The 20,581-nt window shown below is 57.5% G+C and overlaps 1 protein-coding gene across 4 annotated transcripts in view; it reads left to right on the top strand.

Moving 5' to 3' along the window:
• PTPRU (protein tyrosine phosphatase receptor type U) overlaps nucleotides 1-20,581 on the top strand; it is a 76,974-nt gene that overhangs the window by 19,842 nt on the left and 36,551 nt on the right. For all 4 annotated transcript variants that reach the window (XM_042793701.1, XM_042793700.1, XM_042793699.1 and 1 more), the window contains exons 3-14: nucleotides 5,372-5,643; nucleotides 5,731-5,812; nucleotides 6,536-6,651; nucleotides 6,892-7,066; nucleotides 7,687-7,980; nucleotides 10,921-11,229; nucleotides 14,869-14,978; nucleotides 15,396-15,597; nucleotides 16,496-16,598; nucleotides 16,733-17,006; nucleotides 18,696-18,732; nucleotides 19,263-19,401. In XM_042793701.1, the coding sequence (XP_042649635.1) occupies nucleotides 5,372-5,643; nucleotides 5,731-5,812; nucleotides 6,536-6,651; nucleotides 6,892-7,066; nucleotides 7,687-7,980; nucleotides 10,921-11,229; nucleotides 14,869-14,978; nucleotides 15,396-15,597; nucleotides 16,496-16,598; nucleotides 16,733-17,006; nucleotides 18,696-18,732; nucleotides 19,263-19,401 (2,113 nt within the window). The remainder of the gene's footprint in view (nucleotides 1-5,371; nucleotides 5,644-5,730; nucleotides 5,813-6,535; nucleotides 6,652-6,891; nucleotides 7,067-7,686; nucleotides 7,981-10,920; nucleotides 11,230-14,868; nucleotides 14,979-15,395; nucleotides 15,598-16,495; nucleotides 16,599-16,732; nucleotides 17,007-18,695; nucleotides 18,733-19,262; nucleotides 19,402-20,581) is intronic.

The following is a 20,581-nucleotide window of genomic DNA, read 5'->3' as shown; positions in this document are numbered from 1 at the left end:
GGTTTGGGGGTTTTTCCCCCTTTTCCCTTCTTGATTTGTCTCTTTCACCTAAAGACAGCAGATGGGTGTCTCCCATGTTGAAATTTTGATTTTTTTTTTTTTTTTTTTCAGCCCTTTATTGTTATTTTTTAAAAGGAGCCGGGTAAGGCAGGCATGAGGCTGCGCCATCACTGTGTCTGCACCAAAATAACTCTCTCTGGATGCTTTGGGTGCGCTTTCCTCCTGCTCTCCCCCAGACATCGCCTCTGTGTGCCAGCCTGCTCTGTGCTTGCCTTCAGGCTGATGTGGGGCTCTGCAATATCTAGGCTTGTAGAAGCCCTGCTGTTTGAAGCCGGGGAGAGGAGAGGCGAGGCAGTGTGTGCTTTGCTCTGCAGCCCCTGGCTTTGCTGGGCACCCGCGGGGCTCGCAGGATGCGGCCGGATCCCGAAGCCCCTTGAAGAGCAGAGGACCAGGCAGTGGGGTGGGCTGGTAGGCAGGGATGGGGCAGGGGTGTGGAATCAGACTTTTTATTTTTTTTTTTTTTTTCTTGAGCTTTTGGGCTGAAACACAAGTTGGGGTTGTTTAATGAATGTCAAAATAAAACTGGGTGTTGAGTTTAAGCTCTGTATGACTTTGGATGGGGCAGGTGCAGGCACAGCCGAGGTTGGGTCCCTGTCCTCGCCTTCCCAGAGGTGCAGGTGCCCCTTAGAAGACAAGGATGCTCTGCAGAGCTCCAGGGTCTCCCTGGGAGAGGTGCAAGCACCTCTTTGTTGGTGGTTGAATTAGCATGTGGAAATTCAAAGGAGATGAGTTGGGTTAGGAGAAACAGTGGCAAAAATTCCCCATGGAGGCTGTGTGCCCTCCTGCCCCTCTGCAGCCCCATCCTGGGGACCAGAGCACCCGGGCTCTCCTTTTCTGCACAGCTGTATTCAAAAATACCAAAATATCGTATCTGTGGGTGTTTTTTCTCTTGAATGGCTTTTTTTTTTCCCTAGGTTTTTCCTTTCAAACTCAGTGACATTAAAAAAAAAAAAAACAAACCTCTGTGAATCAGAGTTTCTGTTTCCTGCTTGGCTCTTCCCTCTCTCCACGCATGGAGCTGCCGCCGTGCTCCCCGCGTTGCCGGGGCCGTGCCAGGGGGTGACCCCGCCGCTGCCCCCACCCTGATGAGCTCTGATGTCCCTCCATCCCCTCCAAGGAGTCGCTCCTTCAGCTGATAACTCCAGCACTGCTTCCCGACCAGCTCCTGCCGTGTATCCATAAAAACCTTGAAAAATGACGCTTGATTTTTGGCTACCGGGGGAATTACATCCGTCTGTCCGAGGGCGCCGTGGTGGCGGCAGATCAGCCGTCGGTGATGGGGCTCCCCTGGGAGCTGCTCGTCCCGGGGCTCGGTGCAGAAGTGGGGAGTTGAGTGCCCGATTCCCCTTCCAGCTCTGACGTGTCGAGAAGATCCAGCGCAGCAGGAGGCACCGTCGGGCTTTATCTTCCAAAGTGATTTCCTGGAGGCAGACGCTGCAGAGCTCGGACCCGGTCCCCTGGCACCTCTTGGCTGGTGGTGCTGCCCGCTGCCTGTCATCCTGCCTGCCTTTTGCTGCCTTTTAGTAGCTCTTTGATTTTTTTTTTATTTTTTTTTTTTTCCCTTCAAATTTTATTTTTATCTCTCGGTGGTTTTCTAGGAGGAAAAACTCAGTGAGGTCGGGGAGCGGGCTCTTCCCTCCTTCTTGCTGGGCTGGTTGGGGTTGCTCCCGGAGGGATGCAGGCAGGATCCTTGGGAGAGGTGACGCGAGGAGGAGAGCAGCTCCTTCCCTGCGGGCGAGCAGGGCTTCAGCCTGAAGCTGGGGAGGGAATCCTTGGGAGCTCATTGCTCTCAGCTTCACAGCCAAGGTTATCAGAGGTGCCGAGTTATCCTCATAGACCCGATTTGAATCCCAAGGAATTGCTGATGATCCCACAAGTTGGGTAAATTTGGCTGGAGACCCTGCATAAGGATCTGCTGGGAGGGGTATGAGGCTTTCTGTGCACAGGCCCTCGGGGCTGGTTTTGCAGCTTAAAAACCTCATTGTCAACTTTAGCATAATGAGTCTGTGTTTTCCTTAGGGAGCATGGCTGGAAACTTGTTTCTCTTTTCATTTGTTTGATTGAAATATTATTTAGTGTTTTTTGAGTCTGTTCTTTTTCTCCACAGAGCGCTTGGGCTCTTCCCTAGAAGCCCACCTGAAAACTAAATTAAATTATATTGCTGCAGCTGAGCTGGGGGGGGCACGCAGAGGGGCTGACTTGTTATTTGCAGTGACAGAGGGGGGTGACAGCTTGCCTGGGCCAGCATCTCATTTCACACTGACCTTAAGTGGAGGATCAGAGGAAGGGTTTAACAAGTGGAGCACAGTATTGATGTGTGCCCGAATCCTGTCCTTTGGTTTGAAGTCTCAACCAGGGGATGCCCTGGGGCTCTTTCTACAGCTCCTGTTTTGTGGGCAGTTTGGAAATGTCCCTGTCATGATTTTTGGAGCAGATTTTTGCTGTGTAATGCCAACATACGGACAGGGCTCAAAAATAACCCAAGCTGTGCTGATGATCTGTGATATTGCATCAACCCTCCAGCTGCTGGAGGGTCCTGCCTGTCCCCCTGCTGAGCCCTGGGATGCCCCCTCCTCTCCATCCCCATCTCTGTCTTTGCTGGCAGGAATGAAGCTAAGCTTTAAAAACTAGAATTTGGCAGTTTGCATAGCTCTTGCTGCAGCTCTGCTCTTGCCCTGGCTGGGAAAGCTGCCAGATCCTGGTGGAAGCTGAGCACCCATTGGGGTGGGGGCTCAGGGGAGACCCTGGCAGCGGTGAGGGATTAACAGAGAGCAAGTGGAAGGGGTCTGGGGGACCCCAAGTCCTTGCTGCATCTCCCTGGGAGGAGCTGTGCAGCCCCCTTGCCCCGTGGGTGCCTGGCAGCATCCCAGGCAGGTCGAGGGACCAGGGAGGAGCAGGTCGGTGACCTGCGGTGGGACTGTGTCCCGTGGGGTGGATGGTGGCAGTGTGTGTGCAGGCTGTCACCCCCTTGTCACCCTTTTGTCACCCACAGGCTATCCCCTGGCTCCTTGAGCATCCACTGCTGCTGGTGGGAGCACCCAGGCAGGGCTGTGCTGACATTTTATTGGGGTGCATTAATAAAAACGACCGAAAAACCTCACTGTAAACCAAAAATATCCTCTGCAAAAAAAATCCTGTGAGTTTGTAACCCCCAGCCGCCTCTCTGTGAGGAGCTGCCAGGACCTTGTCCCTGCCAGGGGCTGTTCTGGTGCAGGAGGCAGCACCCTAACATAGGGACAAGTACCTCTGCGTCTCCTGCATTAAAAACACCCCCAACCCCTACCCTGGACTTGAAGCTGAAGTTGGGACCAGTCATTTATGGAGGAGGATTATATAATTAGCACAAAAGCGATCAGTGGGAGCCTGCGTTTTCCGACACAGCAACACCAGGAAGAAAATTAAGGGGGTGGAAAATAGTCCATGGGGGAAAGCTTGCCAGATGAGCGATGCACGGGTGGGTTGCCACCCATTTGTGTCCGTGGTCCCAGATGACCTCAATGGGCATTCAGAGTCTTTCAAAATAACTTGTCGGTGGTTTAATTTTAGTCTTGGTCTCTTTATTTTGGTCCTCTGGTTTCCTGTTTTTAAAGGGAGGGGGGGAAGAAGGGTCTGTGTTCGTTAATGACAGCCTGGCAGATTGAGCGGTTGGAGGTGGCTTTTTGGAAGATGTCCCCTGGCATGGGCCAGGTCGGCGTTTGCTCTCCACTCTGGTGTTGCCTGGACTAAATGGAGGCGATCTTGTTAGTGCAGAAATAATTTTGCCAGAGGAAAAAAAAAAAAAAAGGAATATGGACAATAGTGCCTTCCCCTCTGTCGGTGAAATGTGACTGTGATTGACTCCAAGAAAATAAATTGTTATCGTTTCATTTCACTCTGAATATCTGCCTGGAGGGACCGGGAGTGCTGGGCAGCCGTGTGGATTGGCAACATGGTGGAAATTTTGCTTTTTGGTGATTTCTTTCCGCTGTTCCAGCTCCCATCCCTGAAGGATGCCTGGGAAGATGTGCTGCAGTGCGGTACCTGGCACCGCGTCTCCCCAGCTGATGCTGTGACACCCCCCCAAGTGTTTTGGGGTCACTCCAGGCACAGCTCCCAAATGCTGGGGGAGCTGGATGGGTGCCCCTCATGATCCCCCACTGCCTTCGTTAGGCTTTTCTTGGTGGTGCTCGCTGGGAGCTGATGGGAAGAAAGCATGTGAATTCATTTAAGTTAACTGGTAGTGAAAGATATTAATAATTAAGCTCCTACTGTCAGGAAAACAATGGTAGACTTGAATAAATGGCCCAGCTTTGTTACTTACAGCTTCTGCCGTTATTAAAATGGAAGGGATATTAATAATCCTCTCACCTTTGGTGATGGGGAGGGTTTACTGAGGCAGCTTCCCACCTGCCCTGTGTCTCAGCCCCATGGCCATGTCGGATGGCTCCAGCAGCTGCCACGAAGAGCTGGGACTCCTGCGTCCCCCTCCTGCCTGGGATGGAGCATGCAGGGCAGGGAAGGATGCTGCCTTTGGGATCCCCCTTGAGATTTTCATCCTCCCTGCCCCATTACGTACAGCTTCGGGTTTGCACTGGGGCAAGCGCCAGGACTCCTGGTTTTGTTGCTGGTGATTTTGGGTGATGGGGGGGAGGGGGATACCAGAGGCTGCCTGTGGTGGGGCAGGTGGGGAGTCAGGTTTGGGGCCGGCATCCTGGGGAGCTCTGCTGCTGCTCGTTAAGCTGATGAAAGCTTTTTTTTTTTTTTTTTTTTTTTTTTTTTTCTTTCTCTCTCTCTCCCCCCTGCGAGTGCCTGCTGAGCACAGTTTAAACTCGGCGACAACTGCGTGGTAAATGATACGAGGCAATGGGAATGGAAATTAAACGGCTGGGGCCCGGCTTGGCGGGGGGAGTGTGTAGTATTGACACAGCCGAAGCTGTGAGCATTAAAGGAAAGCAGGCGGAGAGTCTCTGGTGGCATCCAAGCCATTACGGACCCCGGCGCCCTGGGGGGACCAGCTTACCCTGGAGGCAGCGGGTCTGATCCTTCCCTCCTCGCCCAGAGGCCAGCTCCTGTTTTGGTGTCCTGATGCTGCCTAAATAAGCGTCTGACACCGACTCCATCTCAGGTCCCTTGCTCCTGTCCTGCTCGTCCCCATGGGCTGGCACGGACTGGTACCAGTGGGACCCAAGCATCGCTGCCGGGTCGCGCGCATCTTTGCAGCCGCGCGTCCTCTGCCTTCTCCATCCCTACCAGCAAAGCCTCGGAGATGTGGAACGGGGGGGTTACTCCTCTCTCTCCCACCCCCCCCCCCAACTTCTCCCTCCCGCCGCAGGCTCCTACCTGATGGTGAACTCCTCGCAGCACGCCGCGGGCCAGAAAGCTCACCTGCTTTTCCAGGCGCTGAGCGAGAATGACACCCACTGCCTCCAGTTCAGCTACTTCATGTACAGCCGGGACGGCCACAGCCCCGGCACCCTCAGCGCCTACGTCCGGGTGACGGGGGGCCCGGTGGGCAGCGCCGTCTGGAATGCCTCCGGCTCCCACGGCCGCCAGTGGCACCAGGCTGAGTTGGCTGTCAGCTTGTTCTGGCCCAGCGAGTACCAGGTGGGCCCCAGCAGATCCCCCCCCACCCCTGACCTTGGGTGGCCCAGACCCCCCAGCAACGGGTGACCCCTCTGTTTGGTGCCGCAGGTCCTTTTCGAGGCGGTGGTCTCCAGCGAGCGCAGGGGTTATCTTGGCTTGGATGACATTTTGCTCTTGAATTACCCGTGCTGTGAGTGTCAGGACCTGAGGGGGGGTGGGGGGTGGGTGCTGCTGGGCTGGGCTGGGCTGGGCAGCAGGGTTTGGAGCTGGTACCAACTGGGATGGTCCAGGGGAGAGCTGAGGGACTGATGCCAGGGTGCAGCCTGGTGGCACCTGGGTGTCCCGTTGTCACTTGGGCTGGTGGAGCTCCATCTCCTGGGTACCTCTGGGGCTCCTTTTTCCCCCCTCCATTCCCACCAGCAGCAGCTCCCACATTACTTCAGTTTTTATAAAACCTTGGAGAAGTGCAGACTGAACATGTGGCCTGAGTGTCCCCATCGAGAGGGGTCGCCCAGGCTGGCGAGGACCTGAAAAATCCCAGACTGTCCCAACACGTTGGCTGTCGGGATTCACCTGCTATTTCTTCCAGGCAGGGGTAGGAGATCTGCTCGATCCACTCTCCTCTATCAACCCCCTAGCCTATATCTGGTACCAGCACTGTGGGATGCTGGAGGGGGAAGGCTGCATCCCTCCCTGGGACACGGGCTGGTTGTACAGGGACGAATCCCTGACTCTGGGCTTGGGATCCCGCCCAGCATCTTCGCTGTGGGCTTGCTGGGGCGGGATCCCGGCTGAGCTGTGAGGGTGGGGACCGAGTGGCTCTGGAGCTTGGCCCCAGCCCTAGCACCCTAGGTGGGTTTTTGGGCCGTGGTGGGATTTTTGCAGCTGTACCAATGCTTGCGTCCCTCGGCAGCGAAAGCACCTCATTTCTCCCGCCTGGGTGACGTGGAGGTCAACGCGGGGCAGAATGCCACCTTCCAGTGCGTGGCCGCCGGCAAGGCCGCCGAGGCCGAGCGCTTCCTCATGCAGGTGAGCAGCGGCGGGTGGTGAAGCCAACATCCCCCACCCTCACCCCCGTGCGTCGCTTCTGCAGCGCCGCCGTGCCGCCCTTTTTGGGGGGAAAACCCCGCTACTGGGCACGGGGGAGGTGGCGGGGAGAAGGGCAATCCCCTCCCCGCTTTAAAGCAGGCGTCATCTGGGGACGCGTTTGGTGGCTCGGGCAGTCGCGCCGTGCCCCCCGGTGACGTCTTGTCTCTCCCCGTGGGGCAGAGGCAGAGCGGCGAGGTGGTCCCCGCCGCCTCCGTGAAGCACATCAGCCACCGGCGCTTCCTGGCCACCTTCCAGCTGGACGAGGTGTCCAGGGAGGAGCAGGACCTCTACCGCTGCGTCACCCAGTCCAGCCGCGGCTCGGGCGTCTCCAACTTCGCCGAGCTCATCGTGAAAGGTGGGTGACCCGCTGTTGCCTGCCAGGTTTCTCGGTCACGGACGGGCTGTTTCTGCTCCGCTGTGTGAGGAGGAAGGTGGGGTGCTCGGGGCGGTGGGATCACAGTTTCTCGCTGCGAATGAGTTGCTGCACACAGACGGTTCAGCATAAAACGAGGAAACTACCTTTCCCGGTGGCCTTAGATCATTTATTTTTGATTGCAGTAGGTGGGAATTAATTATGGTGAAACTGCAGCACCATGCTGGGCAGTGTATCTTATAAAGATAATTAAGGTTTGATCAGATGAAACCCTATTGCAGCTGTTATAAGCCTTACTAGAAGCGATGGAGGGCACATGCACGGACTGAATTTTAAAGACTGGATGGTGCCCTCCCATACTCGGGTGTCGATCCGCACGTCCTCTGGGTGGGGGATCCGAGTTCATCCCGTGCCCTGCAGCATGAAGGTGGTGGGGTTGTTTGAGCAGAGATACCGTGAATATCTTGACTGTAGGTAGTAAGAAATAAAATTGTGGTACCTGTGGTTGCGCCATGGTTGGCTTGGCTGCAGGGCTGGGCGTGCTGTGGAGCTGCTTCTGGAGGGGGGGATGCTCCACCTGCCCCTTCTCTGCTCTCTTCCAGAGCCCCCCACACCCATCGCACCCCCACAGCTGCTCCGGGCCGGTTCCACCTATCTCATCATCCAGCTCAACACCAACTCCATCATCGGCGACGGACCCATCGTGCGCAAGGAGATCGAGTACCGCATGACCTCGGGGCCCTGGTCGGAGGTCCACGCCGTCAACATGCAGACCTACAAGCTCTGGCACTTGGATCCGGACACGGAGTACGAGATCAGCGTCCTGCTCACCCGGCCCGGCGAAGGGGGCACCGGCAAACCGGGGCCACCCCTCATCAGCCGCACCAAGTGTGCAGGTGGGTCCCACAGCGCGTCCTGGTCACCCTGAGCGGCCTTGGGCAAGGTCCCCTGCCACCCCGAGCCCCGGGCAGGGAGTGCTGCTGGGGCTGGGCGGGTGCTGAGTGTGTTTGCTGGTGCGGTCCAGAAGCTGGAAGCATCGCTTCTCTGATGGATTCACCTTTAATTGACTTTTTAGGAGCTGCACGCAGCATCTCGGGAGGGACTGCTAAATTAGCCCACGCTGTGGTGATGGCGGGGGGGCAGCAGGGTGAGCCCAGATCCCGAACCAACGCAATCAGCTGGTGCGGGGGGGGTGTGTGTGAATCTCTGTCCAGCCTGAAAACGCCCTGATCTGCAGCAGCCGGGCACGACCCCGGTGCAGGAAGGCGCACACGGACGTGCACAGCGTTAGCAGCCGCTGTGTGTCTGGTTTCTGTCCTTGGAGCCGGGCAAATGCCGGCGGGTGGCGGCTGCTCCTCGTCTGCCGGGGCTGCGGGCCAGGACCCGGCCCAGGGTATCCCCAAATCTCAGGACCAGTCTCCCTGAGGATGAGCCCTCTCGCATGTCCCTGGTGAGGTTCCCTTCTTGGAGGGAGCTGTAGATTATTCTCCAGTGCCTGATTTTGAGCAATTGGTGCCTCTAAATATATTTCTTCTAAAACTATGTTAATCCGCAGCTATACCCCAGGGGTGATGGCTTTGGCTTGGGGGGGGGGGTTGGCTGCTTTCCCACATACAGCGATGACCTGGGGGTAATTCAGGGCAACACCCTCCCTGCTGAACCCCCCTTGGGGTGTCCCCAGGGAAAGGGGGAGCTGAGGTTGTTCTCGGCCCAAATACCCCAACGGAGCCCACTCTGCTACTGCTGCTGGTCTGGGGAATGGGGGAGAGAGTTCTCCAGCACCGGGGGGCTGCGGGGTTGGGGTGGGGGGAGCCTGTTTCCCTCAGGGGACTCTGACCCCGCATCCCTACGGGGGTGGCCCGGGGTTGGGGGGACATCCCCGGCTGCGAGGGGCTGGGATTGGGGGCTGGCAGCGGCGTTCCAGACGCTCCATGGCAACCGCCTTCCCGAGGCCGGCGTTAACTGCTGGTGATTGAGCGAAGGCAGCGAGACGGCGCGATGGAGGCACAGGGTTGTCGCGCCGTGTTCACCCCAAAACCCGGCAGTGCCGTGATGCTGGACTGGGACCCTGCACAAATGAAAAAAAAAAAAAATAAGCAACAACCCCAACCCAACAAAAGCGGAGGTCCGTGCTGCTGAGCCGGGAGCATCACCCCATGGGTGGGGGCTGGTGGGCGCATCCTCGTGTGGCAGGAGTGGAGCAGGACCTGGCTGTGTCCCCAGGGCTGTGGGGTGTCCCTGGCGGTTTTGGCCGTGGCTGTGGGACCCCCCCCCCGAGCAGGGGGGTTGGCTTCAGAGGTGGGCGTGCACAGGCATGGGAGGGAAGCGGCTGGTGCGGGCGTGGGGGTAAGGGGAAGATGCAGACCCCAACCCCGGTATCACAGCGAGGGGCTGGCGGCAGCTTTTCATCTCAGATTAATTTTCAGAGGTGCTGCAAGAAAGTCCAGGTTTCTGTATTAACTCGAAGCCGATGAGAGCTGCTCTTTGGCACACTCGGTGCCCCATATTTAATATCCTGTGGTTACCACGTTCAGGCTTCTCCGGCTCTTCCCCTGTGCCATAATGACGTATGAAAATACATCCCTGGCATCCCCAGGGGCACGGTGGGTTTGCAGATGGTGACACAGCCACCCTTCCTCCGCCTGAAAGGCACCTGCAGTTGCATCCTCCAAGCCTCGGCAGCCCGTCTGCCCAGCACCGTGGCTCCAGCGCTTTGCAGGATCTGACCTGGGTGGGGACCCTGGGAAAAGCTGCTGGGTCAAGGGGACGTTCCCCATGTGGCTGTGTGCCACCGGCCATCATTGGACCCAGATGCTGTACTGCTGGCTTCCACCCCGGAGCATTTAAAACTACTGGAATAAAAAGGAGAGGGGAAGGGTTGGAGCCTGGCACAAAGTGGTGCTGCCCGGGGGGGTGTGGGGGGCTCTGAAGGCCTCGGGGAGAGGACTCTGTGGCTGGTGGGCATCAGGGCTGAGGTCTGGCAGTTTTTGGCAGACACAGCAGCAGGGTAAAGCCGGGGTCCCCGCAGCGTGGGGCTGAGTGCCTGCGGCCGTGCTCGCCCCCTCCAAAACCAGTTGGGGTTTTGCACAGTCCTGAGAGGACATCGGGACCTGCAGGAGCATCCGCTGAGGTTGCAGAAGCCACTTGCAACCCTGAGTGGCTCCAGCTCCTTCCCTGAGCAAATCCCAGGGGAATCGCCTGGGGGATCAGCTCTGGGACAGGGTGGACAAAGACCCTCCTTCCCTCTCAGTGTCCTTCCCACCACCCTTGGGCATGGAAAGGAGTTTACTGCCGTTAACCTGAAGCACCTGTGTGCATGTGCAGTTGGCAAAGGAGCTCGGCCCCTCATTAAATCTGACTTCAGTTCATGCCAATGAGAGCTAATTAAACTCCTTCCTGATCACAGCACTCGGTCTTTGTCCTTTCAAGAGCTTGACGTGTGGTTGATGAAAATGCGAGGGTTCCCATTGTGCAGGAACGTTTTTTTGGTTATTTGGGGCCGCTTGTGGTGTGGATGCTCTTGGTGCTGACACTGGCTCCGTGTGGGCCGGGGGAGAGGGGCTGGTACCCGACTTCATGTCCATAGGGGAAGATGAGCCCACGGGGGCTGCTGTCCCTGCGGTGTTGGTGGCTTTGAGACCCAGTGATGTCCCCAGCCCAGTGCAGAGCAGCAGAATCCTGTGCTGGGACTGGTCCCAGTTTTGGGGTCAGGGTTGCTCTCTGCACTCTCCCGTCTTGTTCCTGTGCTGTAAAAGGGCTTTCCCTGATAATACGCATAAACCCACGAGATGTTTTCCTTCATCGCTCATCTCTTCCCCATCTCTCTTCCCCCACAGAGCCCATGCGGGCCCCCAAAGGCCTGGCTTTCTCCGAAATCCAGTCCAGGCAGCTGACGTTGCAGTGGGAGCCGCTGGGCTACAACCTGACCCGCTGTCACACCTACACTGTCTCGCTCTGCTACCGCTATTTCGTGGGCACCGGCCACAACCAAACCTTCCGGGAGTGCGTGAAGATGGAGCGTAATGCCAACCGCTACACCATCAAAAACCTGCTGCCCTACAAAAACATCCACGTCAAGCTCATCCTCTCCAACCCCGAGGGCCGCAAGGAGGGCAAGGAGGTGGTGTTCCAGACAGATGAGGATGGTGAGTCCGCTCGGGGAGGTGTTGTCCCCAAAAATAGGACTCTGGCTGGTGAGCTGTCAGGGTTGTTTCTCGTGGCATGGTGCACATCCACGGCTCTTGGCCGGGGGCACAATGGGGATATTCCCTGCGACCATCGCGCTAACGGGGAGGTGAAAAGGCTGTTGCAGCCCCAGGGCTGTGCGAGGGGAGGAGGGAGAAAGGGGCAACAGTGGTGGCTGGAGAAGGGAGACGCTGGGAGCGGCCGGAGGGGGTGAGGGGACTGGATGGGGATGTCACTGCCCGTCCTTTGAGCAAAGCATTTCAGCCGTGACTGCTGCGGTGGAGGGTGTGAGAATTGGCTGATGCCCGGCTCCTCCCAGCACTAGTCGTCCTTAGTGTGGAACCAAAACCTAGCAGCGATAATAATAATAATAATTAAAACAATTAATGCTTTGCACTTAGGTAACATCTTTTATTTGCTTGGTCACTGATTAATTTGGCACTGCTGCATTTCTGGGAGAGTGCTGTTAACCAGAGCCAGGTGCAGCTTTGCTCGGCTTCCCCAGTGCTCTTCCCCAGCTAAGTTTGCTCTCAGGTGGGTTTGGGTTGTGCAAACAAGCTCTGTGGATGAGCGGGTGTTGATAAGGGGTGTCTGACCCCAGTTATTTGCCAGCGATATTGCTCCTGAGCAGCCAAGCTGTTTCTCTTCTCCCTGTGCTGGCCGTGCCCCGGGGTTGGGTTTGCGCTGCTGGCACCCGAGTGGGGCTGATGTCCTTGCTGGAGGCTCCAGTGTTGCTCCAGGACTCCTGGGTTTGGCATCTCTTGCTCCTGCCCAGCCCTTCCCCAAGGATGTCCTGAGCCCCGGCCCACCTGGGTCTGGCCTTACCCTGCACCACGGTCCTGGGCTGCGGCTCTCCATCAGCAGAGTGCTCGGGTCATTCTGGACTCCGGAGATGCGGTGAGCGTGGCAGGAGGCACAGGGCAGAGCTGGCTCTGTGCCTCCAGTGCCACCCATCAGTGACAGGCCAGGGCTGGCAGTTCCCTCTGCTCGTCACATCCTCTTCGCTGCCCCATCAGCATCTCCTCTGCGTGCTGTGATGACTTGATTGCCTTCAAGGGCAGCTGGGCAGCCCTCGAAAGCTGCTGCTCTGGTGGCTGGTCCTGCGGCTGGTGGGGTGAGGGGGTCTCATCCTGCTTCGTGAAGGGCAGCAGCGGTTGGGGCTTGCGTGGGGTGCAAGGAGGTGCCGTGCCCCAGGGTGGGTGCTGGGTGCTGAGCATGGTCAGAGCATCCCTGGCTCTTGCAGAGTCACCGGCGCTTACTGTTAGGCAAGAACGTAATTAATCTCTGAAGAACTTTTTTTGCATCAAGATTCAGCAATTAAGGTGGAAGAATTGATAATTGCAAAGGATCCGGCCAGCTCCAGGCTGCCTGGTTGGCCCTTGGGAAGAAGCCTGCCTGAAATCCCCCTGCGTGGGACTCGCCTCGATGTGGGCCCCGCTGAAACGTGCAGCTTTGTGCGCGCGCGGCTCATCGCTCCCGTTTCCCAGGCTGGGAAAGCCAAAGCTCCAAAGCTGGAGCGGAGCCGGCAGGGTCTCCAGGTCCCGTTTTCAACTCTAAAGCCGAAATTCGGCACCTTTCTCTGCGCATCAGCACTTCCAGTATCCCCAACCCTGAGCCAGCCTGACCGGGGGCACCCAGCGTCATGCTCCTGATGGTTTATTTTCTGGCTGTAATTGCTTCAGCTGTTCTCACAGTGCTGTGACTGCTCCAGCTGTTTTCTTATTGAATATTAATACAGGAGCTCCAGATGTCTTTTTGCTATACTGTAATCGCTCCAGCTGCTTTCCCCTATGTCTTGATTAACCAGGGCTCGTGGCTTCCCCCCTGGATTGAACTTGGGGCTGTGTATGCACTCGGTGTAGGGTGAGATCGACTGATGAATCTCCACCTATGGATATACTGCAGATACTACACACGGGCTTGGCCCAACATCTCCCTGCCTGTCTGGGAGGGTGATGAGGATTTGAGCTCCTAGAACTGGGTGATGAGCAGCCGTCCGTGAAATTAAGCCAATGTGGCAAAGGTTCATTAATAACAGGACCCTTGATTGTGGTTTATTTTGGCAGGAGGCCAGCTTTGGTTGCAGCATCCACTGGTGCAGTGCTGGGGCTTGCCTCGGGGCGGGGGGCCCTGGTGTGGGCTGCGAAGATGCACACCCCTATCCTCAAGTGGTAAACCCTGGTTTTGGGCTGGAAAACCCATTTCTGGGGCATTCATAACTGGGCCAAACCAAGGTGTTGTTCACAGCATCCCCCTTGGTCCCTGAGCAAAGTCCTGCTGGCTCCTGGGTGGGTGGGCAGGACACGGAGAGATGAGGGTGCCGGATCCATAGGTGGCCCAGCTGGTGTTTAAGTGCCCCATATAGATCCAGGGAAGGTCAGTGACCCACGGCTGGAGATTTGGTCTCTGTCTGCATGAAACAGTGAGACTCAGTCCCAGGTGCCTGTGGAAATACCACGGCAGCATGTTGGTGCTGCGGGGAGGTGTGTGCAGGGAGGCAGTTCTCTCCCTTGCAGGCAGGGTGCATGCAGTGCCAGCCAGAATAAATATATATAAATGCATAAATAAATATAAATGATGTATATATATGGCAGAAGGGTCGGTGCACACCTGGGAGCCGCTGTCCACCTCTGCCAGTCTCAACCTGGTGCACACACAAGCACGTGATGCCTGTACTTATATATTTATCTGTAAATATATAGGCTATATATAAAAATATCTATAGAGGTACACACATTCTTGCCCTAAAGGTTTCAGTAATTCTCTGTGAATTTAATAAGTGCCTTGTGTACACGTGTAAGACACGGCGCCTCTGATTAAATTAACTTGTAAATCAAGTGGAAATTGTGTATTTGCATGGTGGGAAGTGCGCGGAAGGCGATCCCTCTCTCTCGGTCCCGTAATTGGATCTGAACAAAAGCTACAAAAAAGAAAAATAGAGGGGAAGAGCTGATGTCCCTGTGCAACAAGAGGTTGCACGTTTCGGGTACTCAAGACCAGTCAAGAAATCCATGGTAGAGAAGCAAATATTGATCCCAGTGCTGTTGATCGCTGTTATTGTTTGCAGTTATTATTGTTGTTGGTGTTAATTAGAGGGGAAGACTGGGGCACGCCAAGCCCATCTGCAGATCAGGATGCTATTGCTCGCCGGGGGGAGCGCTGGCAACATCTCCTGGAGACACTGGGGCTCGGGCTGGGGAGGATTTGGCTTCTATGGGAAAGGGAAATGATTTTATTTTCTTTCCTTGCACTGGTGAACTCAGGTGAGCTCTGACAGCGATGGTGGTGTGCTGTCAGAAACTGGGTGCGATGCCAGAAATGGACCATTTGTGCCGTGGCGTGGGGACCTCCTCCCCCGTGGCAGTGTCACCAGTGGGCTCGGGATCACAGTGGGAGCATCACTGCCTTGGGGAGCATCTCCCTGGGGAGCTGCCAGCCCTGTCTGGTGTCACGTGCTGGAGCTGGGTGACATGGCAGAGGGGACGCGGTGGCTCGGTCGCGGGGGAGCTGCCACAGCTGCCTGGAAGGGTTTCCCCGAGGATTTCTCCTTCCAGCTCAGTTTCTTGCTGCATCCGAGCACGTCCCCTTTCCTCCCCCAGTGCCTGGCGGCATCGCCTCGGAGTCCCTCACCTTCACCCCGCTGGAGGACATGATATTTCTGAAGTGGGAGGAACCGGTGGAGCCCAACGGCCTCATCACGCAGTACGAGGTACATCCCGGGTGGCTGCAGCACCCACAGGGGACCCACGGGGATGTGGCGGGGATGCAGTGGGGGGGGTCTCTGGGGCAATTGCTGCTTTCAGTCATGGGGATTAAAGGCAGCTGCAGCGTTATTGCTGCCCCCCAAGCCCTTTGTCTAGAGTACAGATCCAGCCTGCATTCACCCTCCTGCTAGTGGGGTCTGTCCTTGCTGGGGAGTCCTGCTTTTGGGGTCACCAATATCATCCCACGACGGCTTTACCGACGAGCCTCTGCTTTTGATTTACCTCAAAAAGCATCTGCCTTCCAGGCTGCCCCCATGACCATCCCCTCCTCTGAATTCATCCCTTCAACCCTTTCTCTGCCCGGGTCCGGGGCCTCTCCCCTCTCCCGTGGCCGCCGGTGATGCTCTGCCCTGTCCCTGCAGATCAGCTACCAGAGCATCGAGTCCTCTGACCCGGCGGTCAACGTGCCTGGCCCGCGGCGTACCGTCTCCAAACTGCGCAATGAGACCTACCACGTCTTCTCCAACCTCCACCCTGGCACCACCTACCTCTTCTCGGTGCGGGCTCGCACCGGCAAGGGTTTTGGCCAGACAGCGCTCACCGAGATCACCACCAACATCTCTGGTAGGTTCCTTTGGGCTCCACACCTGATGTTGGGGCTTCTTCTCCGCACAGGTATATGATGGTAGTGCTGGAGTCTCTGGTGTGCTCCTGTGGATTGTGGTGGCTTGATGCTGCTATCAAAGGATGCTGTCGGTGGTGGCAGTCATGCTGTGAGCCCCCCCAGGCAGCCCCCCAAACGTGATTAGGTGGGCTGAGCGTGGGTCTCTGGCTGGGGAGCCTGGCCAGCCTGGTGCACTGATGCTGTCTGAACTGTTGGTGTACAAGCAAGGGATTAATTGGGCTTCGTCAATAAGCCTCACGGTACTTGGGGTGGTTTGCTCATGTCAGTGGCATCACGATTAACCACAGCAAATGGGCTGAGATGAGCCCTAATGGGAGCACTGGAATTGCCAAGTGCTGCGAGCCGGACCCCAGTGGCTGCTAGAGATGGCTCGGGGACCATGGGGACATGCTGGGCATGACGGGGGATCCCCCACCTTGGTCTGGGGGTGCTGCTGGGCTGGCTTGGGTGTGCTTCTGCCCTGGCTGGGGTGCTCACGCTGTGCTGGTAGTGCAGAGCAGTGCTGTCCCCGGGGTGCATCTCGAGGCTGGAGTGTTCAGGTCCTGCTGAGGTTGGATCCTGCCGAGGTCGGATCCTGCTCTCTTCTCCTCCCTTCTACCAGACTGGCATCGATAACCCCTCTTGGCACACACCCACAGTTCCTCTCCCAACTATAACTCTTCAAGACCTTGAGGGGTGTTCTTTATTCAGAATAATTGACGTTATGCCATTTGGTGATGCCGTGCCATGAGCAAGGCTGCTTGTGCCTCAGTTTCCCCCCTGAGCAGGGGGCAGCCCCGAGCGCATCCCTGGGGACCAGGACTCACCCCTGGCTGCTCTCCCCTGCTCCCTTTGCAGCTCCCACCTTCGACTACGGGGACATGCCGTCGCCGCTGGGCGAGTCGGAGAGCACCATCACCGTGCTGCTGCGGCCGGCGCAGGGCAGAGGGGCTCCCATCAGGTAGGTTGGAGCTGCGCGAGGGTGAGACCCCCCCCCCAAACGGGGTGGCACGGCACGGACGGCGGGGTCGGAGCACCAAGGGAAGGGCAGGACCATCCTTTTGACAAAGCTAACCTGTTCCTGGCCCTCGCCAGCGCCTACCAGGTCATCGTAGAAGAAGACAGGCCCAGGAAGCTCAAGCGGGAGCTGGGTGGGCAGGAGTGCTTCCCGGTGCCGCTCACCTTCGATGACGCCGTGTCCCGTGGCTCCGTACACTACTTCGGGGCCGAGCTGCCCGCCAGCAGCCTCACCGAAGCCAAACCCTTCACTGTGGGGGACAACCAGACCTACAGCGGCTACTGGAACCCGCCGCTGGAGCCCAAGAAGGCTTATCTCATCTACTTCCAAGCCATGAGCAACCTCAAAGGGGTGAGTAGCCGTGGGAGCCTGCCTCATCCCGTGGGGTCTCTGGGGTCCCACTTGCACCAGGCAGGAGCCCAGCTGGGCTCTGGGGAGGTGGAGGTCTGAAAAAATGGGACTTGTTTTAGATTCCCCCTCCCTTGAGACCCTCCTCTGGGCTCACCCCCAGCGTCCTGCCCTGGGGGAGCTGGTGCTCCAGGCCACTCTTCCAGCACATTGGGATCACAGTTGGGTGTCCCCCTTCCTCCCGGCGTCCCTGGGCTGTGCCCGTCCCCTTCCCGGCGCTGGTGTCGGGTACCACTGCGGTACTGGCCGGGACCCCAACCAGTGCTAGTGCAGGGGAGACCACCTTCCCAGGGCTAATCCTGGGGTGGAAAAGGACTATTTGGGCAGCAAGAGCTGTGTGTGCATTACTGGGACCCTCTGCTGCCACAGCGGCTGCTGCAGAGAGCTCCTGGGAAGCTGCCGAGTTCCTGGGCTGCCCTGCCTGTTCTCTTGGCAAAGCCGTCGCATCCCCCCCGGCTGATTTCCTTCAAGTCACTGGTGAGACCACCGGGACCCCCTGGGGATGCTTCTCAGCTTCACAGGCTCTGACAACTCCCATCCCACCCCGGGGGAGGATGAGCTGTGAAAGCGAAGCAGCAGGACCGCGGCAGCATCCTCATCCTGCATGGCCCCATCTTGCCGGAAAGGTGCCGGTTTTTGAATCATTTCCTCTGCTCTGGGATTGTTTACAGCTCGCTGGGTTGTAATTAGAGCCGAGACGGACAGGGAGGATCTCAGCTCTGGCTCGCTCAGGCACTGCTGGATAATAACCGGTGGCTGATACTGTTTTATAGCCTTCCTGCTGGGAGGCAACGGATTTGTCCCGGCTGCAGTCAGACATCGTGAAAAAGCTGGATCCCAGCTTGGGTTTTTTGTGATTTTCGTGCCAGATGGAGTAAGAAGCAGGAGAAGCAAGAGCTGGCGACCTCGGGGAGAGCAGTGCCAGAGCCAGCCCTGCCCTGGGCACGCTGCACGGGCAGGTCTCGGTCCGAGGGCAGATGGAGCAGCATTGCCAGCACTGGTGTACCGAGGGGCTGGAGGATGCTCGGGGAAGAAGGCAATCCTGCCAAAATGATGCTTTTTATTTTGCAACAGAAGTTGGATGCATGGAAAGATGGAATATTTTAGCTGAGCCCATCACTAAAAATGCAAATGCTAGAACTGTTGGAGACTTGAGCTGGAAGCCCTCATGGCAACCTTGGCAGTATGCTCAGGGCACCGGGGCTGGGGCTTGAAAACTCTGATGAAGAAAACCATCGTGAAGCTCTGAATGATGACCTGGGAGTGTTTTAGCTGTAGTTGGTGACGTGCTGGTGACCTGTGGCTCGACTGGGTCTGCTGGGTCTCTCTTTTGATGATCTTGAGCTTTGCCATTCCCTCTGTGGCAGGAGCGATGGCCTCCGCTAAGCCTGGGCACGCTGCGGACAGGTCATTCACCATCATCTCGTGGTGTGTGTGTCCCCAGGAGCTCCTTCGGCTCGGCAGCGGGTGCTGCAGCACAGATCCCCTGCACACTCCCTCAGTTTGGGGGTCAAAGCACCAACGGACCAGCCTCGCATCCTCCCAGCCTCGCTCGGAGCGGGGAGCGGAGCTGCCGGGATGCTCTTCTGACACTGACACCCCCCCCCCTCCTTTTTTTTTTCCCCTTCGTAGGAAACCCGGCTGAACTGTGTCCGGATCGCTCGCAAAGGTGAGCCCTCCCTTTCCCAGCCGGGGTGGTCCCGCCGAGGCTGCAGACCTGAGCCTGCAGCCGCTCCGGCGGTCGGGGCCGCGCCGGTGGGTGTTACCAGCGCTGGCGGCGGTCGGGGTGCACGCGGTGGTTTAGTACAGCCCCATCCCGAGCTCTTGTTTCCCCACTTTTCTTGGGGTCTGGGTTTTTCCCTTGCTTGAGTTTTCCCTCTTAATGCCGTTGTGGTGGTGGTGGCGGTGGGAGGCCAGAGTCGGTGCTGCTGGATGCTGAATCCAGGGATGGACAAGCTTACGTTGGGCGTGACGAAAGGTGGCACAAAGGGACTGTTGCACCCCATGGGAAGTGAGAGAGGGACTTGCCCACGGTCACAGCGTGGCACTGCAGAGCCCCGTAACGTCTCAGTGGAGTAAAATATGTTCAAGGAATGATGTGAATCCCACGGAACAAATCCCAGTGTTTTCCTGTCTGATGTTGCCAACCCCCCTGGAGCTGAGGGTTGACCCCTCCTGCCTGTCCTTGTCCCCTGGCAGCTGCCTGCAAAGAGAGCAAGCGTCCCTTGGAGGTGTCACAGCACTCGGAGGAGATGGGCCTGATCCTGGGGATCTGTGCTGGAGGGCTCATCGTCCTGATTATCCTCCTGGGAGCCATCATCGTCGTCATTAGGAAAGGGTAAGGAGACCTGGTGTCGCAGGTGGTGCCTCCATCTGTCCCCTCCTCCCAGCTCAGCCCTTCTCTACCACCCCAGCATTAACTGGGAGTTACTGGTGGTGATACTGCTGCACTGGGCAGACTCCAAACCTTCCCTCAAGCTGTGTCTCCATATGCTCGTGCCTCCTACCAGGCATGGTGCTTTCTTTGCTCTGTGACACCAGGCACGTCAGGGGGCACTGGGGACCAAGGATCAAAGTCCTGAGGCCGTCCCTTTGCCTTCAGGGCTCTGGAGCTTTGTTCCACTGTCCCTCACCCCTGTATTTTTCAGTCTTTTACCTGTTTGTCTGCTGCTTCTCAGCTTCATGCTGCTCTGTCAATTCTGCATTGATGAAAATGCTTGTGGCCAGGATTGGGCTCAGAGGGGCTCTGTGCCGGCACTGAGCCTGGCTGTCCCCATCCTGCCAGCTTTCCCCCTGCTAACAACAGCTCTGCTCCCCTTCAGCCCAAAATTACAAAAATCAGCTTAACCTGCACTGAGATACTGTCTCCAGGCTTCCCCGCTGCCGTGGCCAGCCCAGGGCTGGATCCCTCCACGCCAGCGTTGCTGTGCAGGGTCTGGCCATGCTGGTGCCATCGGGGTGGATTAGGGATGGGGCTGTGCGTAGTTCCCTTGCATCGACCTGGAGATGAGGAGAAGGGGAAGGCATTTTCACTCTTTTCACTATTGTCCCTCCACCCAGCCCCCTGAGATGGCAGGCGAGCACCCAGCACCTCCCAGCACCGGGGTGAGCAAAGCTCCAGGGGTGCTCAGTTCTGGGGCTGTGTCCAGAAAAAAAAATTCCATCTGTGGCTCTTGCCTGGAAAGCGGAGGGATGTGTCATGCTGAAATACCCGGGCAGACTCTCACTCTTGTCCTGGGCTCCAGTTCCTTGAGAGTGCTGGGAGGAGCAGCGTCCCCCCTTCCCGCGGGGCTGGGCTGGGGGCTGCCCGTGGCTGCCTGCTCTGGGTGCCCCGGGGTGCGGGTGCTCGGACCGTCCTGCATCCTCCTCGGCTTGTTTTAACGGGGAACCGCTGAGCTTCCAGTGAAATGTGAGCAATCCCTGGCTGAGAGTCTTCAGTTGGCTCTAATGAGTTGTTGAAATTCAGGTGCGTGCTGGGGGAGAGTGTTCCCCAGGGCTGATGGTCCCTGGGGACCCCC

The sequence above is a fragment of the Tyto alba genome, unplaced genomic scaffold, assembly GCF_018691265.1.
Source record: "Tyto alba isolate M040663 unplaced genomic scaffold, T.alba_DEE_v4.0 Super-Scaffold_20, whole genome shotgun sequence".
NCBI lineage: Eukaryota > Metazoa > Chordata > Aves > Strigiformes > Tytonidae > Tyto > Tyto alba.
Note: the sequence above shows the minus strand (reverse complement) of the source record. Positions and strands in the feature narration are given on the sequence as shown.